The sequence below is a fragment of the Talaromyces stipitatus genome, genomic scaffold (assembly GCF_000003125.1).
Source record: "Talaromyces stipitatus ATCC 10500 scf_1105507295549 genomic scaffold, whole genome shotgun sequence".
NCBI lineage: Eukaryota > Fungi > Ascomycota > Eurotiomycetes > Eurotiales > Trichocomaceae > Talaromyces > Talaromyces stipitatus.
The window spans coordinates 2380352-2401703 of record NW_002990117.1 but is presented as its reverse complement, the minus strand read 5'-3'; the positions used below and the strand labels follow the sequence as shown (position 1 = coordinate 2401703).

The 21352-nt window shown below is 45.4% G+C and overlaps 8 protein-coding genes across 8 annotated transcripts, besides 3 other annotated features; 6 read left to right on the top strand and 2 right to left on the bottom strand.

Annotated features, from left to right (window-relative positions):
- Positions 1-1376: 1376 nt before the first annotated feature.
- On the top strand, positions 1377-3044 carry TSTA_017340 (uncharacterized protein; the record flags this gene model as incomplete). The annotated part of the gene is made up of 2 exons (XM_002483848.1): positions 1377-2130; positions 2152-3044. The coding sequence occupies 2 exons, from the start codon at positions 1377-1379 to the stop codon at positions 3042-3044; spliced, it is 1647 nt and encodes a 548-aa protein (XP_002483893.1).
- Positions 1422-2957: a mobile genetic element.
- Positions 3045-8997: 5953 nt separating the features above from the next.
- TSTA_017330 (uncharacterized protein) lies at positions 8998-9812 on the top strand (the record flags this gene model as incomplete). Its single annotated transcript, XM_002483847.1, has 2 exons — positions 8998-9044; positions 9095-9812. 2 exons carry the CDS (start codon positions 8998-9000, stop codon positions 9810-9812), a joined length of 765 nt encoding a protein of 254 aa, XP_002483892.1.
- Positions 9813-9826: 14 nt separating this feature from the next.
- TSTA_017320 (uncharacterized protein) lies at positions 9827-10889 on the top strand (the record flags this gene model as incomplete). The annotated part of the gene is made up of 2 exons (XM_002483846.1): positions 9827-9874; positions 9906-10889. 2 exons carry the CDS (start codon positions 9827-9829, stop codon positions 10887-10889), a joined length of 1032 nt encoding a protein of 343 aa, XP_002483891.1.
- Positions 10890-11712: 823 nt separating this feature from the next.
- On the top strand, positions 11713-11944 carry TSTA_017310 (uncharacterized protein; the record flags this gene model as incomplete). The annotated part of the gene is made up of 1 exon (XM_002483845.1): positions 11713-11944. One exon carries the CDS (start codon positions 11713-11715, stop codon positions 11914-11916), a length of 204 nt encoding a protein of 67 aa, XP_002483890.1. The 3' UTR covers positions 11917-11944.
- A 467-nt stretch (positions 11945-12411) lies between these two features.
- Positions 12412-13457, top strand: TSTA_017300 (uncharacterized protein; the record flags this gene model as incomplete). The annotated part of the gene is made up of 5 exons (XM_002483844.1): positions 12412-12470; positions 12524-12607; positions 12697-12861; positions 12911-13175; positions 13224-13457. The coding sequence occupies 5 exons, from the start codon at positions 12412-12414 to the stop codon at positions 13455-13457; spliced, it is 807 nt and encodes a 268-aa protein (XP_002483889.1).
- A 529-nt stretch (positions 13458-13986) lies between these two features.
- On the bottom strand, positions 13987-15390 carry TSTA_017290 (uncharacterized protein; the record flags this gene model as incomplete). Its single annotated transcript, XM_002483843.1, has 2 exons — positions 13987-15329; positions 15361-15390. The coding sequence occupies 2 exons, from the start codon at positions 15388-15390 to the stop codon at positions 14163-14165; spliced, it is 1197 nt and encodes a 398-aa protein (XP_002483888.1). The 3' UTR covers positions 13987-14162.
- A 1424-nt stretch (positions 15391-16814) lies between these two features.
- Positions 16815-19220, top strand: TSTA_017280 (uncharacterized protein; the record flags this gene model as incomplete). Its single annotated transcript, XM_002483842.1, has 4 exons — positions 16815-16913; positions 17004-18443; positions 18522-18539; positions 18618-19220. 4 exons carry the CDS (start codon positions 16815-16817, stop codon positions 19218-19220), a joined length of 2160 nt encoding a protein of 719 aa, XP_002483887.1.
- Positions 17772-18077: a mobile genetic element.
- Positions 19221-20387: 1167 nt separating the features above from the next.
- TSTA_017270 (uncharacterized protein) lies at positions 20388-21332 on the bottom strand (the record flags this gene model as incomplete). Its single annotated transcript, XM_002483841.1, has 4 exons — positions 20388-20700; positions 20758-20845; positions 21015-21129; positions 21242-21332. The coding sequence occupies 4 exons, from the start codon at positions 21330-21332 to the stop codon at positions 20560-20562; spliced, it is 435 nt and encodes a 144-aa protein (XP_002483886.1). The 3' UTR covers positions 20388-20559.
- Positions 20828-21352: part of a mobile genetic element that runs on past the window's edge.

The following is a 21352-nucleotide window of genomic DNA, read 5'->3' as shown; positions in this document are numbered from 1 at the left end:
TCACTTGGTGTTTGTGCCTCTTTCCGTACCGTATTAGCCCTAACTAACCATTTGTGTAACGTACCTCTATACGGGTACGAGTCTGTTTTATGCCACCGATGTTGTGACATCCCTGCTACCTAGGTAATTTGCATGGATTATATTTCCTCCAATTGCTGCGTCTCTAGACTCGACTTTCCCTTTGTACTGGCACAGCTATATGGCTCGGTGGTGGGTATATAAACCATCGCAAAGAACTCATCATTCTTCTCCAAGGGTCCAACTTTGATTACAGACCTTAGACTTGATATTTCGCTTCTACCTTACCCCAAGTCGACCTATCTATAGAAGATTAAAGAAAAGAGGGAAGATGTTTTTCTCGAAATACTTTGCTTCCATTGTCCTCCTTCTGGGAGTAAGCCTGGCTGCACCACTCCGTATAGTATCTCTTGAGCTATAACTTTGAACATATAATAACTAACATGATCAGTAACAGAACCAGACCGCAAGACTACTGTTATAATCAGAGGAACCAGTGCTACTTGGGGATCTGGAGAAAATGTCAACCCCGATGTCATCGACAAAAGACTCGAGAACACATGGCAAGCTGGAGAGGTTGTCACCCACAGTGTCTAGGACATGACAAGCAACCTGTGGTCTTATTGAATACACCATCAATCAGGAAGAGCTGGCTGAAGTCGAAGTGTGCTCAATGCGACCAGTAAGGATATGTCAACTTATTGTCTAGATGTGTTATGTATCTGGAGTCACGAGGGAGACGTTCGTTTACTATGGATAGAAAGATATCGGTCGAATTAGGAATAGTAGTGAATAAACCCATTTCACCTTGCTTTAAGTTCATATACAAAAGCTTCCAAGGTTGAGTTTATGTACAATGGATTCACAAATATCAAGGGATGAGACTTGGAGGAGAAGGTACCGCAAACCAACTGTCATAACTAACTGTGAAATTTCTCATCTTGCTGTCTCTGCTTCTCTTTCGAGAAACGCGGTCCTTAGGCTATCTCAGACCAACAGTCAAACGAATAAAAACAAAAATGAGAAGTTATCCCTTGAAGGTCGATGTTATATGCACTAAGGAAGTATATGGGAATGTCTTTGAGTTATACACACAGCTGAACAGTACTAATGCGTCGAAAAGCAGGATTGTGGCCTGTTCGGCATAACTGCAGGATTTATGCAAAGAAAACACATGACCGCTGTGAACAGTGGTATTACCTCTCTACGGATCGATCACGTACGAGGGAGTAGTACTACCTGGTCTGAAAGTCCTTCGGCGGCTTTTGATCAATGTCCTGACATAGTGTAGTGGAAGTATTATAATACCCTGTGAAGTATACTCTCTATATTGATTCTTCATATTTCGACGCATCAAAATGCCACCAATTCGCCAAAAAGATCCTCTACAATCAGCTCAGATAGAGGGAAAGATTGAATTAGCTATTTCCGATTTAAAAAATGGAAGAATTCGCAGTATTCGTGAAGCTGCTAGAATCTATACAATCCCTCGTACCACTCTTCAAGATCGCATGAACGGTATACAATATCGACAAATAACACGCGCCAATCACCATAAATTGACTCAATCTGAGGAGGATTCGCTTGTCAAATGGGTTCTCGATCTAAATAAACGTGGATTACCCCCCCGGCACTCTCTTGTACGAGAAATGGTCAATTATCTTCTTTTACAACGCGACAAACCACAAGTTGGAAAAAATTGGATAACCCGTCTAATTAAACGCTGTCCAGAGATCGATTCCAAATTCGCAAGGAAATATAACTATGAACGTGCCAAATGCGAAGATCCAAAGATTATTCAGGAGCATTTTAATCGCGTACGAGATGCTATATCTGAGTATGGGATCCTACCAGAAGATATCTACAATTTTGATGAGACTGGCTTTGCTATGGGACTCTGTGCAACTGCAAAGGTTATTACCGGAAGCGATCGATATGCTCGGCCAAAGCTTTTACAACCTGGAAATCGAGAATGGGTGACTGCAATTGAAGCAACAAATTCAACTGGTTGGGCTATTCCTTCGTATATTATTTTCAAGGCAAAGAAAAACGTACGATTGGGCTGGTTTGATGATCTACCAAGTGATTGGAGGATTAATATTAGTGAGAATGGTTGGACTACAGATCAAATAGGATTAGAATGGCTTAAAACCCATTTTATTCCTTATATTAATGGCCGGTCAATGGGATCATATAGAATGTTGATTCTTGATGGCCATGGAAGCCATTTGACTGAAGAATTTGATCGTACATGCATTGAGAATAATATTATTCCAATCTGCATGCCACCTCATTCCTCGCATCTTTTCCAGCCTCTTGATGTTGGCTGTTTTCCAGTTTTAAAACGACATTATGGGCAGCTTGTTGAGCAGCGAATGAGGCTTGGATTCAACCATATCGACAAAATGGACTTTTTAATGGCATTTCCACAGGCTCGTACGGTGGCATATAAAGCTCAAACTATTTGGAATAGCTTCGCAGCCACCGGATTAGTGCCTTTCAATCCAGATCGAGTTACTCAACAACTTAATATTCAATTGAAGACACCAACACCTCCTCCAAGTCGATCAAGCAATACACAATCATCCTGCTTACAAACTCCTCAAAATCCACGTCAATTTAAGCGCCAAATGACCACAATTAAGAAGCGGATAGGCCGGCGTACAAGAAGTTCATCTGAGGTTATTGATGAAGCAATTCTACGTATATCAAAAGCCTATGAAACGACTAGAAATGATCTTCTACTTATACGGAAAGAAAATCATGATTTACGGGCTGCACATGAGAAAGAGAAGCAAAAGCGCCAAAGGTCTAATAAACAGATATCTATTGAGCAAGGGATTACTAGAGATGAAGTCCAAGCACTTATACAAGGTCAGATTGAGGCATCTCAAGCTGTTACTGCTGCTCCGGCTGAGCCGGAGCTCCCAGCTTCTCAAGCAGTCGTACGCCGCCAATTTCGCTGCAGTGGTTGTGGTGTCGAAGGACATAAAATTAATCGATGTCCTAATCAAAGTAGTACTTAATTTTTTGTATATAATTTGTATGTGGTTAAGAAATTGTGATTTGAAATCAATATAGAGAGTTATTTTCGGGAGAGGTGGCCGCTTCGCTAGGGTGGCCGCTTCGCTGGTGAATTACGTTAGCCATTTGTTTGAAGATAAGATTGCCCTCACAAATTAGAGGGCCACTCAGAATACAGAGACCAGCATACTAGCGTTTGACATTCTGTTATGCACCTTAATAAATATGCATAGTTAAATGCTCTCTGTGTGGTAAAACCGCATCAGTAATGGATCTCTTTAATCCATCGAGGGTTTCAATATATAGTTTGATCACTTTGATTTATAAATATTTTCATTCCCGACTAAACTTATTTGCGGGTGAATCGTGAAACTAAGAATCTGTTATGAGCTGACCTCATATTGATATGGTTCAGGCGAAGCCCTCACCAGAGAATCTGCAGCGTTTTCATCTACGTCTGCACCCAGGATGCTGGAGGCAGCCTGGCAGTTCGAGGTTATTCCCAGGAGTCGAAGGTTCATTCTGATTGGCTGATTTGCCTTCTAACGGGAATTCTATTGCCCAATCAGAATGCACGATACATGACTTCGTGTCTTGGCACTTGCGTGGTGTCTAATCCTCGAACAGCCAGGAAAGAAACTCCATGGCCTAATTCTATCAAATATGTCGGTCACAAAATGCCTACGGCGAATAACGCTTCACAGCTCGCCGGGACCGAAGAGAATACTGCCTACGATTTGGCGAGAAGGTAGTATTTCGATCGGCCTCATCATTTGGAGTCATACCGGACGACTTTGCGGCTGACCCCTTGAGAGTGGTAGAGTATTGAACCTGGATTGCACCCGCCGTCTGGTCGGGAAAGTGCTTTTTTATTTGCGACCATGGCAGATTTTCCTCTTCTCCTAGCCGCTTTAAGCGAAAATTCTCCTCCTCCGTCCACTTCTTCCTGCGCTTGTGTTTTCTTCCAGAGCTTGCCTCTCGAGCGTTCGAGTGACTGTTCCTTTGTTTGTATCTTAACTTTCTTGTGGTTTCAACTTTCGAGGACGTGTGAACGTCTCGTTCATGTGTGATATCTATTATACATTCATCGTGACCTCGGTCGGGCATATGGTCGGATTCTGGTGGACAATGATTTGAGCGCTCTCGATCTACTGTCCACGAGAAGGAACACATAATCTGTGACGGAAAGAACTCGCAGATGAGCACTCCTCGCTGAACAGTTTTTAAGTCTGGAAGTGACAGGATTCCAATTTTGAACGCGATATCCGCTTCCGGTTTCACTAAATTACTATCTGTGACAGGTTGATGTTTTGGTCTGTTTGTGGGACGGGGTTGGTCGTCTACATGTTGTGGTCGGTCAACGTAATCTTGATTGTCTAAGTCGTCGGAATTATCACTTTCGTCAGGTGGCTCCGTTCAATACGTCTGCATCCTCAGGCACGACTGATGAGGGCGTTTGGCTGATCTCCGTGTGCGTGGTTTAGGAGGTTGTGCTGTAGCTGCATTTCTAGATGTGCAGGCTCATATTTGTTCAGATGCTGATAGTGTTAGACTTCGAGTGCAGCCGGAGGTTGGCCCATCTATCGAGGAATCATTATCACAGGAGCGTGGATTTTGTTGGTCATTGTCATCAATATGAGCCACAGAACTAGTCCTTAGGCCCGCGCTTGAGATTATGTTGGAAGGGGAGGTATCTGGGTTCTGAGTCGTTTTATCACGGACGGCGCTCTGGCTCTCATCAACATCAACCTTGGGTAGTTGTGTCGGAATCTCTGCCAGCTGGGAATTCGTATCCCAACTACTCACGTGCGATACATCTGTATCATTGAGATGTGTGTTTGTGATATCAATATGAACAGTGTCTTCGCTCTGTGTTCCAAAAACTTGACGAATGGGTCAGCGTTCTATATCCTTGTGAAGGCATTAGTAGCTAAACAAATTACCTACTTGAAGAAGCATGGACACCATCTGATTCTGGATCGCATATCAATCTTGTCGTTTCTTTGTGCGCCAAGCGAGACTGTTCAGGCTGTATGGTCACCGCCGCTATACTTGAACTGGTTCCGTTATCATGGCTTGCAGGTTGCACGTCGCTTGGACAATCTAGAATGGAGCCCGCCTACATCAATATTTCCTCAACACCTATTAAAAAAGCTAGGCAGATCCTCCACTCACTAAACAATAGGCTACTGGAACCATTTGCGAAGCTCTCACTACCAGTGAGATGCTGTATCTCCTGCCCTGGAGTCTCCAGGCCTGTGCTCATAACAGCGGTGGTGGTCGTGTAGATGGTCGTGTCACTCCAGTCTGCGAGTTCCCTGTCAAAAACATTTCTGTATGAGGGATCTGGAGATGCCTGCTCTTGACTGTTTGGGACAAATCTCTGATTGAACTGGTGAGGTTTGTCAGAGTAAGAGGGCGATTGAACTCGGGAACTGGGCTTCTGTGGTAGTGTAAGGGCTCATTCAATAGTCATATTGGAAGCTAAGTACAAGAATACCAAACATGGAGAAAGAAAGAAAAAGCTAGGAATGTGAGGCTATCTGCAAACAAGATGTATTGTGTCGTGATCACGTGACAGAATCACGATGTCGGAACGTTGGTTTACTAGAGCGATGACTAAGCGAAGGCGAGCACTAAACAATACGTATAAGGAACTAGGTCTATTTTCCGGCACTCCTCTAAAACCACTATCTAGGAGTATTGAACCTGTTTTTATATACAAGATTCCATAGAAGTGATATCACCAAAAGTCGACACTTGTGCAAATCGAACTTTCTAGAGATAGGCTGTAAAGTTGATTTGTAATGTTCAATATCGCGTCGGAATGTGATGCCAATTCTCGAAATTTCTTGATACGCAAATCTTGTCCTATTCCCAAATTGGTTTAGTTCATTCTGAGTTCCAACACACGAACCCCCCTACGTAACCCTAGCATGTGACTACGTAAACCGAACTTTGCGAATAACCTCATTACTGACCGTCACAGGTAGAGGATGGACCAATGGGGGTGGTTTTGACGGCAGTGGTAGGGGTTTTGAGGATATAGAGGGCTTGGGAGGAAGGGGAGGTTGATATGGGATAATCTCGTCTAATGTGATCATCATTGCAGGAGGGAAGAAAATTGATGGATATGGGAAGAGGAGAAAATACAAATGGAGGCGGGAGAGGATGAGAGATGAGAATAGCAACCTAAGCGTCACAAAAAGGAAACAGGGGACAATCGCTCTTTTTAGTCTTATATCGCACGACCGACACGCCGACATTTCAACCCTGGCGAATCCCATTCACATTCAGGCAGGACAATTGAGCATAGAAAGACCAAACCTATCCGGTTCTTCTCGGCAGGTTAATCTCTGCAGCGGGCCATCTTGACTGTCGCAGCTGACATATCCTGCAATATCCGAAATCAGCTTCTCCAAAGCGCGAATTTTCTGATTGGCAGCACTACCATCTATAAGCCTATGCTATACCTCAGCGAGACGACTTCTGCACGCCACTGTCACATCGGGCGACTCTTCTAACCATCAACACTTCAAAAAAGGATGTGAAACCCAACCTATAGATAGCCTTCGTCGGTCACAGCTGACTCGCTGTGTCTTCATCTTCTCCATCAAAGCAATCACCTGAATATACGGTGAGTTTTTCATTGGCCACATCTTCCTTCCGTCCCCTGGTCCTCAGTCCCTCTGTGAGGCATTTTTTTGAGGCTGTACTGTCGCATTAGACAGCCATTTCTCACCGCAGAGCCAACCACGATGACGATGCATGATCTGAGTTCATCAGTGGCATCGCTGCTGAGTCGCATGCACAGCATCGGACATCTCAGGACCTCCCCTCAGCTGTTTTCCGAAGACTAGTTGGTAACGGATTCGCGAAGAATCGCCGATCGTCCACTGTTGTCTAGAATGACGACGACTTGGGTTGCATCCAATTCTCGTCGCATCTGCAGCTCCATCATGATCGGCCCCTGATACTGCGAAAAAAATCTCCAGCCGTCGACCAATATGGCAGCATCCACCGTCGCTGAGCGAAGCACAGTGCTGCATGCAGTGGGGCTAGGTAAGACACCGGATCCTTCTAGTTTTGTTCAGCCGGCTCGGCACCGTCGTTGTTGGTTTAAGCGAGAGAAAATGCGAAAGGAGAACGGCCGTCGTCGTTGAGCGACGCACTCGCGGTTTATATACTGCAGGCGGTCCCCCATCAACGACGCTAGACCCGAAGTGATCACGCTAAACCGGAAGGAGGCCCTTTTTAGCGTCTGCGGAAGCGCTAGTCCTGATTTGGGGGACGCGTCGCGGACGCGCGAATCAGCGTCCCTCCCACAAATGGTGATATTACTATAGTATACTTTATAGAGTACACAGGCTAATATAGCCTACTATAGTAGATAAGGTTTAACTGAAGTATTCTAACAGACGGCAAGCGGGGCGCCGGAAACCGCTCCTGGCCACCCGTTCCTCTGCCGCCGTCTACCGCCTGCCGGGTGTGTAAATGAGACTGCCCGACCAGGCCTAGCGGCGCCAGCCAGTCCCGTCCGGGATTAGCGTGCCTGAGCGCCGTCCGCGATGTCTATATAAACCCAGGTGCGTCCCTCGAACGACTTCACCTCGTCGTCTCCTTCCTCTCTTCTTTTTCTCTTCTTTTTCTCAGTCTTTTTTCTCAAACACATCTACGGCTGAACGGCACAGCGTCGCGTTGACCTCGCGCCAGCCACGTCAGCGATGTCTCAGCTCCTTAGAATCGCTGCCACCCAGCCCGGCCAGCGCAGATGATTGGACTCCAATTCAACCATATTTGTCAAGTCTGAGTTTTGAGACCGTCATCGACCGCCATATCCCTGCTTCTGGTGGAGCAAGAATGAGAGCGAGATGATCGCTGCTCTTGCCTGTTGAACAATGTTGCTGCCTAGGTTCACTTCAACCTCGCTAGGATCCCAAAAGTGAATTCGCGGGTTGAATTGGTCGGGGGAAAAAAAAGAGAGAACGCAAGAGGAGAGAACGAGGAAAGACGTGTATGAGATGTTGTTGCAGCACTGGACAGCGCTGTGCTGGTCTACTTCGAAAAACAATGCGTCTGACAGTACGTGACAACAGCAACCCTTCGCCCATGTTACAGGGGCCGCACTTTCCGCATCTTGTGACCTTGTGACGTTAACAAAAGTTGATTTTCAGCTGATGACGAGGTCTCCTTCCTTTCAACAAGGACGCTCTCAACGTAGCAGCCAATGGCAAAAATGCCTCGCGCGTGGCTGAAGCTCACGCCGGCCTGCCTTTTCATTTTAGGGTCCTATATTGCCAGAAATTGAGCGTGTACTATCGTCGTATCACAACCCATTGCAGCGCTAGCGCCAATGGGGTGGCTTTCATTTTGATCCACAGTGGTAACCAGATCGGATGATGGTGGTGTTAGATTCGAGTCTCGAACACGCTGTAAGGGCCATATAGACTCATTCGGAAGGCATGACCCAGGTTATATTCGGTATTGAGCCATTCTATTGGAGAATGGGAAATTCGACAGGGGCTGCAGGATCACGACTCCATCGAATTATATGCACAGGGGCGGTGGGTGGTCATGGAAATCGGTGCGTGACGCTGTCTTAGGCTAGAAGATCAGAACCAAGATGCGACTCTGGTCCTCTCAGTTGATATGGTACTTTCCAGAGCCTCTCGACATAAAAGGGTGATTGATTCCTGCACTTGTAACCCTCCTCAGTTCCTACTCATCGAACACAGAGCTCAGGATTTTGACTGAACATGGCAAACTCTCGATTTCACGTGGATAATTTCCGGCCCTATAAGAGATCGCATAACAGGAAAGCCCCATCTCTGCACCATCAAAAGCCTGCCTCACGATACCCAACCCCAACATCCATCACTGAATTTCCCCTTTCCCCAAGTTCTGCTTGCCCTCCCTCTCCAAATTCACAGATTTCATTTACTAGGGCACGTTCCCATGCCCATGCCCTTGTTCACCCCCTTCCGGCCCGTCCACCAGCGGAGGTATGCGCACATTCACGCCTGCCGCAGTCTTCTTCCAGACTCTCTCATAGCCGTTATGCGGAGTCTCCTGAGGAACTTCCCAGTGCCTCTGCAGGATCCCATATCACGACTATATCGGATCCGACGCCTATTACACTGGGACTACAAGAAGAGCAGTCTCCGTCACCGCCTCGGTTACCGCTCCATCCTGACCGGCATGACACTGATCCTTCCACCAGCTGGCTCTCTGTTTTCGATGACTACACAAATAATGAAATCACGCCGCCCTTCGTAACTGATTATGGGCCTATATTACATCCCACCAGACCGGAAACAATTCTTCCAATCGACCCGGCAATTCTCGGTGACGAGACGCCCTGTGCATTAACACACGACTGGCAAGATAGTGGTGATAGTGGTTTTGTGTCCTTCGATGAGCTATCACAAGAATCAGACTCTATACGGGACCACTTTGCAAGCACTCCCGATCCTCAGCCTGGACAACAGAGTACCAGACTTGGAGCTCTTCCCTCGTACGATCGTCTTGATCAACAGACTCACCTTTCGGGTGCTCATATAACCGAAGCAGAAACGGCCACCGCACCTGCGTTGCAATCCACTGGCGGTGGCAGCAGCCAAGAGTTCAATAAGAGACGGAGCACGCCGGAGTACGATTCAGAACAGCCATCTAAAAGAGTTTGCCCCCGCACCGCGCCAAGTGAGAATGTGAACCCGCCCCTCCTTCCTACGCTTTGTTCTCATTTCTTGACTGCGCCTAAGGATGTGTAGATAATTCCATTACTATGAACGATCCTTTAGTCATTATCTCAGGAGGGAAGACGACGATGCCGGTGACTGGAATTTTTATGATTACACTGCGAGGGTGGTTATTCGACCAAAGACCCACCCTCCATCTGTCTTCAAGACCCGTCACCACCGGCGTCTGTTGAACAAAAACGAACTCGTCCACGTGAAAATAATACAGTTGCGGTGGTTATACCTGCAGGACAGCCTCCCAAGCCACGCACACATAGATCGGCCAAACGCCGATATCGCGCGCATCCTAGGACGTCGACGTATCGAACAGCTTCGTGGGATGAAAGCGATGTATCCGACGACTCGGATGATGAGGATTACCTTGACCTAACACAGGACGACCCAGACCGTCCCACGAAACGACGAAAGCAGCTGCCCGTCACGAAAAGTGTTCAGTTGAAACCAGAAATCAGGTCCAAATTAGCAAGGCTGTCACTTCCAGACTTGAGTACTGTTTCGCGAGGATTATTCAGCTGGGACATCTATCCGTCAGAGATTCTGTATTCCTTCTCGTGGACGGAAGAAAGAGAGAACTCGGATCATTCTCAACGGGAAGCTGACCACAAGCTTGACCAAGATCACGATCAAAATGAGATGAATAGCACACGGGAATGGAAATCTCACAAGTCCTTAGAGGATGAGACCACTGGAAAGCCAAGGTCCAAACAACGGGATCATCACTTGAACACGCGAGCGGCAGGCTCTGGAAGAAACCACAAGCACAGGAAGAAGTGGACTGAGGAAGAAAATGCTCGCTTGAAGCGGCTGAGAGAAGAGGAAAATCTGTCATGGTCGCAAATAAAAAAGCACTTCCCCGACCGGACGGAGGGTGCACTCCAAGTTCAATACTCTACCGCTCTCAAGGATTCGGCCTCAAAGTCGTCCGCCACGGCTTTACGTGACAATACTGGCCGAGATGCCGGCTTCTCGCCATCCCCAGAAACAGACTTTCAGCGTCGTAGGCAGCATTCTCTTGACACCGCAACAGAGCGGATGATTCGCTCGCGGCCAGCTCGGGCTCGGCGAGCTGTGGAGCCCTACTCGCCGTAGGCCTTTCGATTGAACATGTTTGATAAAACGCTTCAGAGACACTGTGGCACTTGAAATTCACTGAAAGAAGCTCAAGTAGTATTGATTGACTTCTTCACACTCCAGAGCTGAGATAGTGTTTATTGGCTATTTTAATAGCGCCTATTGCATGCATTGCTTCTCAATCTAGGCATGATACACCTCTGCTAGCCTATGATTGCGCAGCCATCGCTCCCTTCTCTAATAGTCGCTGCACGATGTCAAGATATACGGAGTAAACTCCAAACAAAAAAATCGGAGCAAAGAACGTTGGATCCAATCTAACTCATGTCTGCCTACCCGCTTCCTTGAGTACATCGTACGGAGTACATGATTGATAAATAATGACTGATGGACCAGATTCAAATTTGGTTCTTTGTTTGGATGTGCAATGTATCAATATTCTCCGGTAATTAAATCAACGAAATGCCGATACTTCCCACAGCCTATTATTTTCACTTGGTTACATGCAAGGCACAGGTAGCTCGCATTCTGTTATGCACCATTCGTATAATAAGCCAGCTTTCTCATTGGTCTTATTTCGGACGAATAATCCTAGACGATCTTGAACATCACTTTTTCTCGCCTCATTGTGCATGAATTTCTCCACTGGAAGCTCGTCTGTAATGGAGGATAAAATATCGAGTCGCTCTTGCAACTATGTGTACATAACCCCGCTATCGAAATTGTTATTTAGAGTTTTTGCCGATTGCTAACAACATGACACGAGAAAAGTCTTCCTGAAAAACACCCGCCGCATACAGAGAATGGACGAACATACCACGGATATCGCAGAGGAATCTATATGTGGCCGTGCGACGAGCAAGAACAGGATCGCCTTGACTTGCTACACAAAGTCATCACTGAAGCCAGGATAGGCGATGGGTTGCTATATGCTCCTCATCCTTCCAATGCACGAGTGCTCGATCTTGGCTGCGGCACTGGAATACGAATTGGGTGCAGCCTTCACTGGGACTCGACGAGGGACCGCTACAGTTACAGCACATAATAATAGTCAACATCGGAGAACCGACTCGCGTCTGCGAAGTATGCTTTCCAGCAGGAATAACGGCGACGATGGGGCTAGCGCCCACCACATACTTGAAAGTCGTAACAGTATCGACGCCGTCAAGTCGAGTGAAAGTAGTCAGGACTTGCGGAATGGACCTATTGGCATTCAGAAGCAGGTTGATGTGACAATTACTATGCATGATCCTTCACCGGAGGATGATGGGGGATATAAGCCATGATGATTTACTACTGTAATGTATTAGTGATTAATTAGACATCTGTATTCATAATTACTGCCTCCATCAATTGATTCATTTGCTTGTCACAAACGGTCATGCCGAGTTGGTGTTGTCCTCCTTGCTTGGTGTCTGAGGATGTCACACCGCTCTATCAGACTATATAATCCCTGGTCTCTAACATGTGCTTTTGATGCTCGCAAATCATTCTATTTCGGTTTTCTCAAATGATCAAATTGATACAAAGCAGGCCAATCATGCAAACGACCATCCCTCCGTCTTGTCAGCAAAGAACCCGTCAGTATTGGTTTGCCTTGTAAGTCTCAGGTTATACCTAACATCTACTTGATAATGACACTGACTACTTAGTGGTGATTCCTGGTCCGCGACAGGGTTTCAATATCAGCTCTACACAACCCTCGGCATCAAATCCGATGGGAAATACTACTCCCCGTATGCCACTACTTTTATTCGAGAGTCGACGGAGATGACTTCTAATACTTGGCCACACAATATAACTCTACTTTAATCCTAACATACAGTCTAGCCATCGCCGGTGCAACAATTGATAATTCACTAGCTACCTGGGGATTCGGTGATATGACTTCCCAAATAGACGCCTTTCAATTATATTATGCTTCGAGGCCAGCATCTGCGCCTTGGACGGCGGATAATACAGTCGCTTCGTTCTGGATTGGGGTCAACGAGTAAGTCATCTTTTCACAGTTCTTATTCCTAGATTACTGATGATGGAAGTGTATATTACGGTTTCGCGCATAACGACGATCCTTCTGTGTTTGTATCCAGACTGATGAATAGATATCGATCACTCATCGAACAAATTTATTCCAACGGAATTCGAAAGTTCCTCTTTGTGAACTGTCCACCATCAACCCGCAGTCCACAGGTGCATGAAGAGAACGATTTGCCGGAACAATTCCAGCGTCATGCCGAGATGGCGACAGCGTACAATGAGGGTCTGAATAGCATGTTATTTCAATTCAGAGATGAGCATAAAGATGTAAGTATATCAATACTTCTTATTTCTAGTCGACCTGACTCCGTGTAGGCAACTGTCGTGTTTTACGACTCGTTCCAGTATATGACTCGCGTTCTTGACGATCCGGCTGAATATAGTTACCAAGATGCCACATGCATGAATACTGATAGGTCTAGTTGTGTCTGGTGGAATAACTTGCATCTGGTTGGAAATATCACAACGACGAAGCTGAGGATATGGTGCCCATTCTTGCGCCTCTCGGGTGGTGATATCACTCTACAATGTATACAGCGTAAACCATGAGTTATATGTACCTAGATATATCTGATTAATTATAATCAAGACAGGCTTGGATATGCTGTTCTCAAGGTAATGTCGAGACCGGGGGAGCCTTGTCGGCGGTTTTGGATGAAGGAGAGTCTCGAATTTTGCAGTTGACTTTTGTATTAATTGCGCATTGCTTTCGTATTCCGTGAAAGCCGGGTGCTCAATGTTTTCCTAAGATTTTGTTGGACAGGTCTATCAGCGCGAAGAACAATCAACAATTGACTAACTCTCTCTTAGGAGAGAGGTCTGTCTGCTCAAGATCTTTTAGGTACTTTGACTTAGTCCTCTAATCGTAGTTCCCAAAGCAGTGCTAATGTCCTTCGACTTACATAGATACCTTGGTACTCTAGAGGGAGATGAGATCTATAACACAGAGTCAATAGGTATTATAGATCAAAAATGCAACGTGATAAGAATTAAAAGCCAACAGCGTATTATTCTCCTTGTTAACAGAATAGCAATCGGTGTCATTTCATACTACAAAGTGACAGCCGGAAAACTACTTGTTGACAGCAACCAAATAAGTAATATGCGACCTAAGACAAAGTATAGATACTATATTAGAATGTTCGACAGAATGTAAGAACTTGCAAGGACTAAAAATAAAAGGTAGTGATGCTTGTTGCTCAGCATGCCACACGCCGCTCCGTGAGCAGCAGCATATCTTGTAAATCAACGAGATCAGGAACGTGTTCTGTTTGATGCATTACGCCATAGTTCATCCTTGTATGTATTCATGATATGAGCCCAATGCTTAACGCACTTATATACGTCCTTCACTTCTTCAGGGCATACTCTGAAGAACTCTGTGTGTCTCTTGTCGCATAAACAATTAGACTGATAAGACCGGTGCTTCAATGTTGCATGAGCCAGTTTCTCAGCCTTGTATGACAAGTCTATTAGGCCTATTTCCGGCCAGTCCCTGATAATCTCGTATTCATAGTGTTTGCATTTTTCAGACAGCGTTTTGAGCCGTTCCGGTATGCTTCCGCAACTTCCAACTTTGAGGATGATTTTCTTGTTGTCTGTTGATTCTGCACCATCCTTGTCTGGAGTCACTGGCGTCACTCGAAGGATATAAACATAGCCTGGCCCATCTTTCTTGTATAGCTTCGTCGATAGATGTTTGATAACAATGTCATAATACAATGAACCATGAAGGCCATCAGGCAGGTATTTATCATAGTCTCGGTGTTGTGGGTCACGAGGACCGTAACTGACAACACTCTGGGTAGCGATTACAGAATCGGCGTCTGATAAATCAAGATCCATGTCATCTTCATCTCCAGCATTCAAGTCCTTGAGCCGGTCAGTGAGCTCTTCAATACCATCACTACTAGGTCCGGTTGAAGGAAGAGGTGTAGAGTCAGCTCCAGCGAGAGGACTGCGCGGGTTACGGGTAGAAGCTGATTTAGGCGTAGCTTTGGGGGTAGGTTTTCGTGTACGTCTCGGAGTACTATTGGGTTCAGTAATTGTTGTATCTGTCGCTGAAGTAGAATTGCGTTTAGCGCGTGCAGTTCTCGGAGGTGTCGGTGTATCTGTTGCTGAAGTAGAATTGCGTTTATTGCGTGCATTTTTCGGGCGTCTCGGTGTTTCCGTTGCTGAAGGCAAACTAGGCTTATTGCGAGCAGTTCTCGGACGTGTCGGTGTATCTGTTACTGGTGTAGATTCGCATGTACGGCGTCCTTGATTGTTACTGCGTTCAGTAGTCGGGCGTATCGGTGTATCCGCTTCTGATGTAGATTCGCGTGTACTATGTGTATAAAATCCCAGACGAGAAAAGAGATCAGACATGAAGGAGTCATCATTCTGCTCCTCCTCCTCTGCTTCTTCATTGCTATCATGCACCTGTAATTTGCGCTTTCTATGTTTAGCACACAGCGGTCCAGACCGACTCATCACACCACATATATATTCCTCTTCTTTGCCTTGGTGAACAATGTATGGACATTTCGATGGAGTAGTGTCGAGTTGAAAAGGCAAGATATTGCCTAAAGATGATAAAAACGAAGAAACTAGTTGACTCATTTTTTTTCGCGGGTCCGTTTACTCGAGGTTCAATGTTAGAAATACTTCGACTTCGGTCTTTTATTTAATCATGACTGAGGTACAGCTCTTAAGCTTAAGAACAAGCGGGAAAATGCGGCGCAGACAGTACAAAAGAGGGGGGGCCGAATCTAACACACTGGTTTCTAAGCTAGACACGCCGATATGAAAATAGCCAATTGAAAAGATAACTAACCCTGCGGATAATAGATGAGTTGTGCCTTGCGCGTTACTAGCACTTACTTAGTTTGCGAGCCAACGTAGGGGTGTATGGCACTATGCAGGGATTCGAAGGCTGCTAAACGTCCCGGGGATACTGCATTCTTTCCTAATTAGGAAATGGTCGTGCTTTCGTTGCTTTTTGTAGAGTGAAGTACCCTGACAGTTTAGTGCCAATTTTTTCACATGACATGCTTCAGCCTTCTCAAGACGGAGAATTAATAATTCAAAGGATTTAGTCTCTTGGTTCAAGACTCCGTGGAAGCAGGGTGAAAGAAAGAGATTCTCGGAGGGAAGCTAAGCAACCGCGAACTTTTCTAATCAATAATTATTGCATCATGCCACGCCATATTCAAAGAGCAACTTCTGGGCACGTAGAGAAGCAGAAACTTAGGTTTAATTATTCACATGTCTCTATGCTCATGTTTCTCGAATTCAAGCTCTGCCGCTCCTTTTTATATAAATTGGGTGGTGATACAGCCACACCCCAGTTGGATCCATACACACCCCCTTATGTTCGAGCCACACCCCCCCTAAAAGCGGTTTAAAGCAATGATCATGTGACTCAAAACGCGCCCTCGACCCTCGCGGGGTTCTGACTTTTGAGATGGAGAATGGACTAGTGTCAGGGCTTAGGGCTTAGGGTCAGGGTATATAGATAAGGATTCCAGCAAAAGGCACATTATTGAGTAAAGCCAGTCATTGTCTGCTTTGCTCTTTGATTTGTTACATTCCTTTTGAAATTTCTCAATATGAAACTTTGTTGGAAATTTCCATTGTTTCTATGCAGAATTTGTCCTTCAGTTCAGTCTTATGAGGACTATGGTGATCCTGCTTTTCTTTTCTTCTCCATAGGTCGTCTAACCCGTCTTATTAGAGTGAATTAAACTTTCACCCAGTTTACTTCTGATTCCCTGTCTTTGAGTCGTACCTATTACAGAGCTGGAATGGAGAGATAGAGAGCTGGGAAATGACAAAATGTATATGTCAATTTAGCTGGCGTGACTCGTCACGGCAACCCTGTTGTGCTGTTACACTGCTACATTTACTAGCAATCCTGATTCTTGTATGCCCATTTCTAGCAGCTTAGGATTAGGACCTATTGACAGGAATAGCCTCACGGAATTCCCTAGTAACATGCGATTACCCGTTTGGGACGGCGGTGCCGTATTGGGACTAGCTTGAGCGCACATAATAGAAGTGGCCTCATTCTTCTCTTCTGCTACTGAGTAGAGACATCCAGCTATATCAATATAGCTATTCACCATGACATCGCGTCTCGTCGATTACGAAAGCTCAGAGGATGGTGTTGAGCCATTACCTGAGCCATCACCTCCCAAAGAGCCTTGCGAACCACATACTCGAATCCCTGCTCCTTCAACTGACCAGACCTTCAAGACCCAGGATGCTGCTATGAAATTCCTTAATAGCTTTACCAAGACTTATGAATATGCATTGATCACAAAGAGATCCAAAATGCCAAAAGAAGGTGGCCCTATTCACCGAGTTTACCTTCAGTACAGCCGCGGAGGAGTATATCGTGAGCGTACCAACGAAAAGACACGTGTCAGAGAGATAAGCACACAGTGTATAGGATGCCCATTTAGACTTATCTTGCGCCATGACAAGCACGCAGATTGCTGGTGTCTTGATCTTACAGATCCGAGGCATAATTACCATTTAGCAACTGGATCAACACTTGCTTTGTTACGCCATGAAGAGATAGAATCTAAGGAGACTCAAATTAAGTCTTATTTGGATTTAAAAATGTCAACGAATCAAATCTTATCAACCCTCTATAAAGATAATCCAGAATCGATTATCAAGCCAAGAGATATCTACAATAAGAAAAGGAAACTGCGAGATGATTTCCTTGATGGCAAGACACCAGTCCAGGCCCTTATTAGTGTTGTTCCAGATAATGGTGATTGGATAATCAACTATGGAACAAGTGATACAAATATACTACTTGCTATATTCTATATGCATAAAACTTCACTCGAGATGCTCTGCCAAAATCCTAACGTTCTATTTATGGATTGTACCTACAAAACAAACCAATATAAGATACCGCTCTTGGATATTGTGGGTTGTACAGCATGCAATAAGACGTTTTATGCAGGATTTAGCTTTATGTTAGATGAAAAGGAAGAGAGCTACAAGTTCATCTTGGAATGCTTAGCTGAGGTCTATGCTCAAGCAAATCTCCCGTTGCCAATCTGTATCCTGACTGATAAAGATATGGCCTTAATGAATGCAATCCCCACTGTTTTTCCAATGTCAAATAATATCATCTGTCTTTGGCATATTGAAAAGAATATTCTTACACATGTCCGTCCTATTCTTACAAATGAAGTGCTTCATATAATCTATTCTGGAGATCCAGCCGCCGCAAAGAAGGATGTCACACAGTACAAGACTCATATTGAGTCAAAGTGGAGGAACTTTTTCGGGTCATTCAACAAGATTGTGTACGCGAAGACTAAGGAGGAGAAGGACGAAGCGGTGAATGCCTTTAAAGCTGAATACAGCAGTGATATCTGGCAGGAAGTCATGGACTACATTAATTCAGAGTGGCTTAATGATGATATTACTCAACGATTCCTTCATTGCCATCTCTTAGACGTCAAGCATTTTGGCCAGCTAATCACATCCCAAAATGAATCAGCCCACTGGACACTAAAACGTGACCTTCAAGTCTCTACAAACGATCTCCTGGAGACATTTGAATCATTTGACCGTACTGTGACCCGTTAACATGTTATAATCAAGCAGACTTATGAGGATGATAAGGTACGGTATCAATTTCGCTTCCGTCAAAGTCTCTTTCGCATTGTACGCGGTAGAGTATCAAGTTTTGCGCTTGGGAAGGTTCTTAAAATGAAGAATGACTTTCTTGGCCCGACAAAGAAGCCATTTAACCCAGAGTGTTCTGGAATCACGAAACGGACCACTGGCATTCCTTGTATTCATATAATTAAGCACTATATCGATAGTGAGGAGCCACTACAGCTATATCATTTCTACCAGCACTGGCGGTTATACTCTTCCAAAGAGTTGCCTCCAATTGATCCCCATACAATAGTGCTCAACCTGGCGGTGGTCCAAGGTCGTGGTCGCCCCAGAGGCTCAATCAACCATCTAATAGCCTCTCAGGCTATATCAATACAGGATTCTTCAACACGGAGAGAGCTATCAGCATTCGAGCATGTCATTGCGCAGGGGAATCTTAATACTGGAAGTCGAGGCCGCAGGGGCAGGGGTCGTGGGGGACGAGGAGGATATTCAAGTCAAGCTAGGGCAGAGAGCATTGTGGCCAACAGTCGGACTGCTAGTAGAGGAATGGTCTCGCAGGATGCAACCGCAACAGCTTCGCAAATTGCCTCAGAGGGTCCAGTCAGACGGAGCCAGCGACGTGGACGTGGCCAGTCAGCGCGGTGGCTTGGCGATGAGAACGAATTGCCAGGATATTAGGGCTTAGAGATATGCTAAGCAACGGCTCTGGCTCGGTGGAACAGTGTATTATTAGAATCATTAAAATAGTAGTAGGGGATAAATGATGAATCAAAACAGAATTCACTGGGACGGTCTAATCAAAATTGCTCTAAACCGCTTTTAGGGGGGGGGTGTGGCCTGATCGAGCCAACGGGGTGTGGCTCGAACATAAGGGGGTGTGTATGGATCCAACTGGGGTGTGGCTGTATCACCACCCAATTTATATAAAAAGGAGCGGCAGAGCTTGAATTCGAGAAACATGAGCATAGAGACATGTGAATAATTAAACCTAAGTTTCTGCTTCTCTACGTGCCCTAGCGGTTTGCTGGGGGGGTTGTGTTGGGATCCTGCCCTTAGATAGTCAGCACCGCCTACCTGATGTAGTTAGCGCGCTGGTAGCTAGATATCTCCGCTCCTAGGAACCTAGGTTCCTAGAGACACACACAACAGAGTCAGTTTTCCTCCTTCAAGCACAAGATATCTCTAAACGCGTCTTATTAACCGCGTGTTCTTCAACCTTTCCTATTACCATAATTCCAGAACGTCTTGATTCAACAAGGCATATATGAATTAATCCTTGAGCTTTCAATATTTATTGAGATATGTTGGGCTTTTGACCAACTAGACCAAAAAGCTGCGCGCATACTAGATGATCTAGTATGGATGTAAATAGCTGGCAAAGGTGATATGTGATGTGAGGTGATATTCCCAACAAGATACTTACAGGCAGATATCATTGTATTAAATTAAATACACGTCGAGGGATAAGGCAAGTCAGGTCACCATCTCAGGAGAAAAAAAAAACTAATATTTTTAGATATAAGCACAAATTGATGACATGATCGATGACACTCCTCGATCTCGTTGAACTGTAATCCGCTAGAATTATGCCTTATTGGATAATCCTCATCGACGCATTGCTCGTAGCCGCTCTACCTCTCCAATTCCTGAGACTCACCATCCTATTCGAGAGAGATCTTCTACTCCTTCAACCTCTCAAGAGACTGTCACACCCTCTGAATCAGCTTCAAATGTATCAGCTCAAATCCCTAATATTATGAAGAAGACCTGGGGGAGGAAATCTCGGACTGGTGCCCGACAGAGATGGAGCCCCTACTATGAACACTTTGAGAATATCGACCTAGACAAATTTTATTACAAAAAAGAGGACAAGGCGCGAAGATTTGCATATCAAGATGTCCTTCGAATTTGTACTCACTGTCAAGAGAAAGGAAAAGAGATTATGTTACAGAGTGTGTGTGTGTGTGTGAATTCATACCCTGACCCCTCGCCGAAGCGATATGCAGGATACCACTATCTAATCCTTATCTATGTCTATGTACATCAATCCATTACATAAAGACGAATTTAGAGCCTCGTCATGGCCTATGGTGGCCAACATGCCTGGTACTCTGTCAGCGGCCCTACGGCGCCCGGCTTTAAAATCTCTGTGATGCCTCTGCAAAGTCAAGTACTACACCTAAGATGCTACCGCCTTGCATATCACCCTCCTTACCTTGCTTACCTTGAGATCCTCCTCCCAGCATGTCCGAGATATTGTTAAATGCAGTCCCGATCTTCTTCCGTAGTTCTTGTCGTATGGTCTTCAATTTGGGATAGTGAATTAGGACGTGAACCACTATTTCTATCGCTCCACATTCACACTTGTCATCCTCTCTATGGCTATGTAGTTTGCTATGTGTTGCTAGCTATAAGTGGCCGGTTTGGAGTTGGGTGAGCAGGTAGGCTCGATTGCGTGGTAGCGAGCCATACATTCTCTGGGTACGAACTGCGGGTAGATTTCTATCTATCCGCCAAAGGTGGCTACCGTTCTTGGACGTCTTCCATCCCCGTTCCCATTCTTCTTGGATTTGGTTGCGGATAAAACCTTTTTCTCATGAGAGAAGATGTTGGAAGGGATGTTCTTTGTCTAGGCCAACTGCTTCTTTAGCTAGTCGATCGGCCGCCTCGTTTCCCGGGTCACCACAGTGTCCTGGTACCTATTGGAGTCGGAGCGGAATTCCCCGTACTTTTAACTCCCGAGCTGATTACCGAACCGCTTAAATAATCCTCTGGCCCAACTTGTTCCATGCATTTGAGATAACCTATAA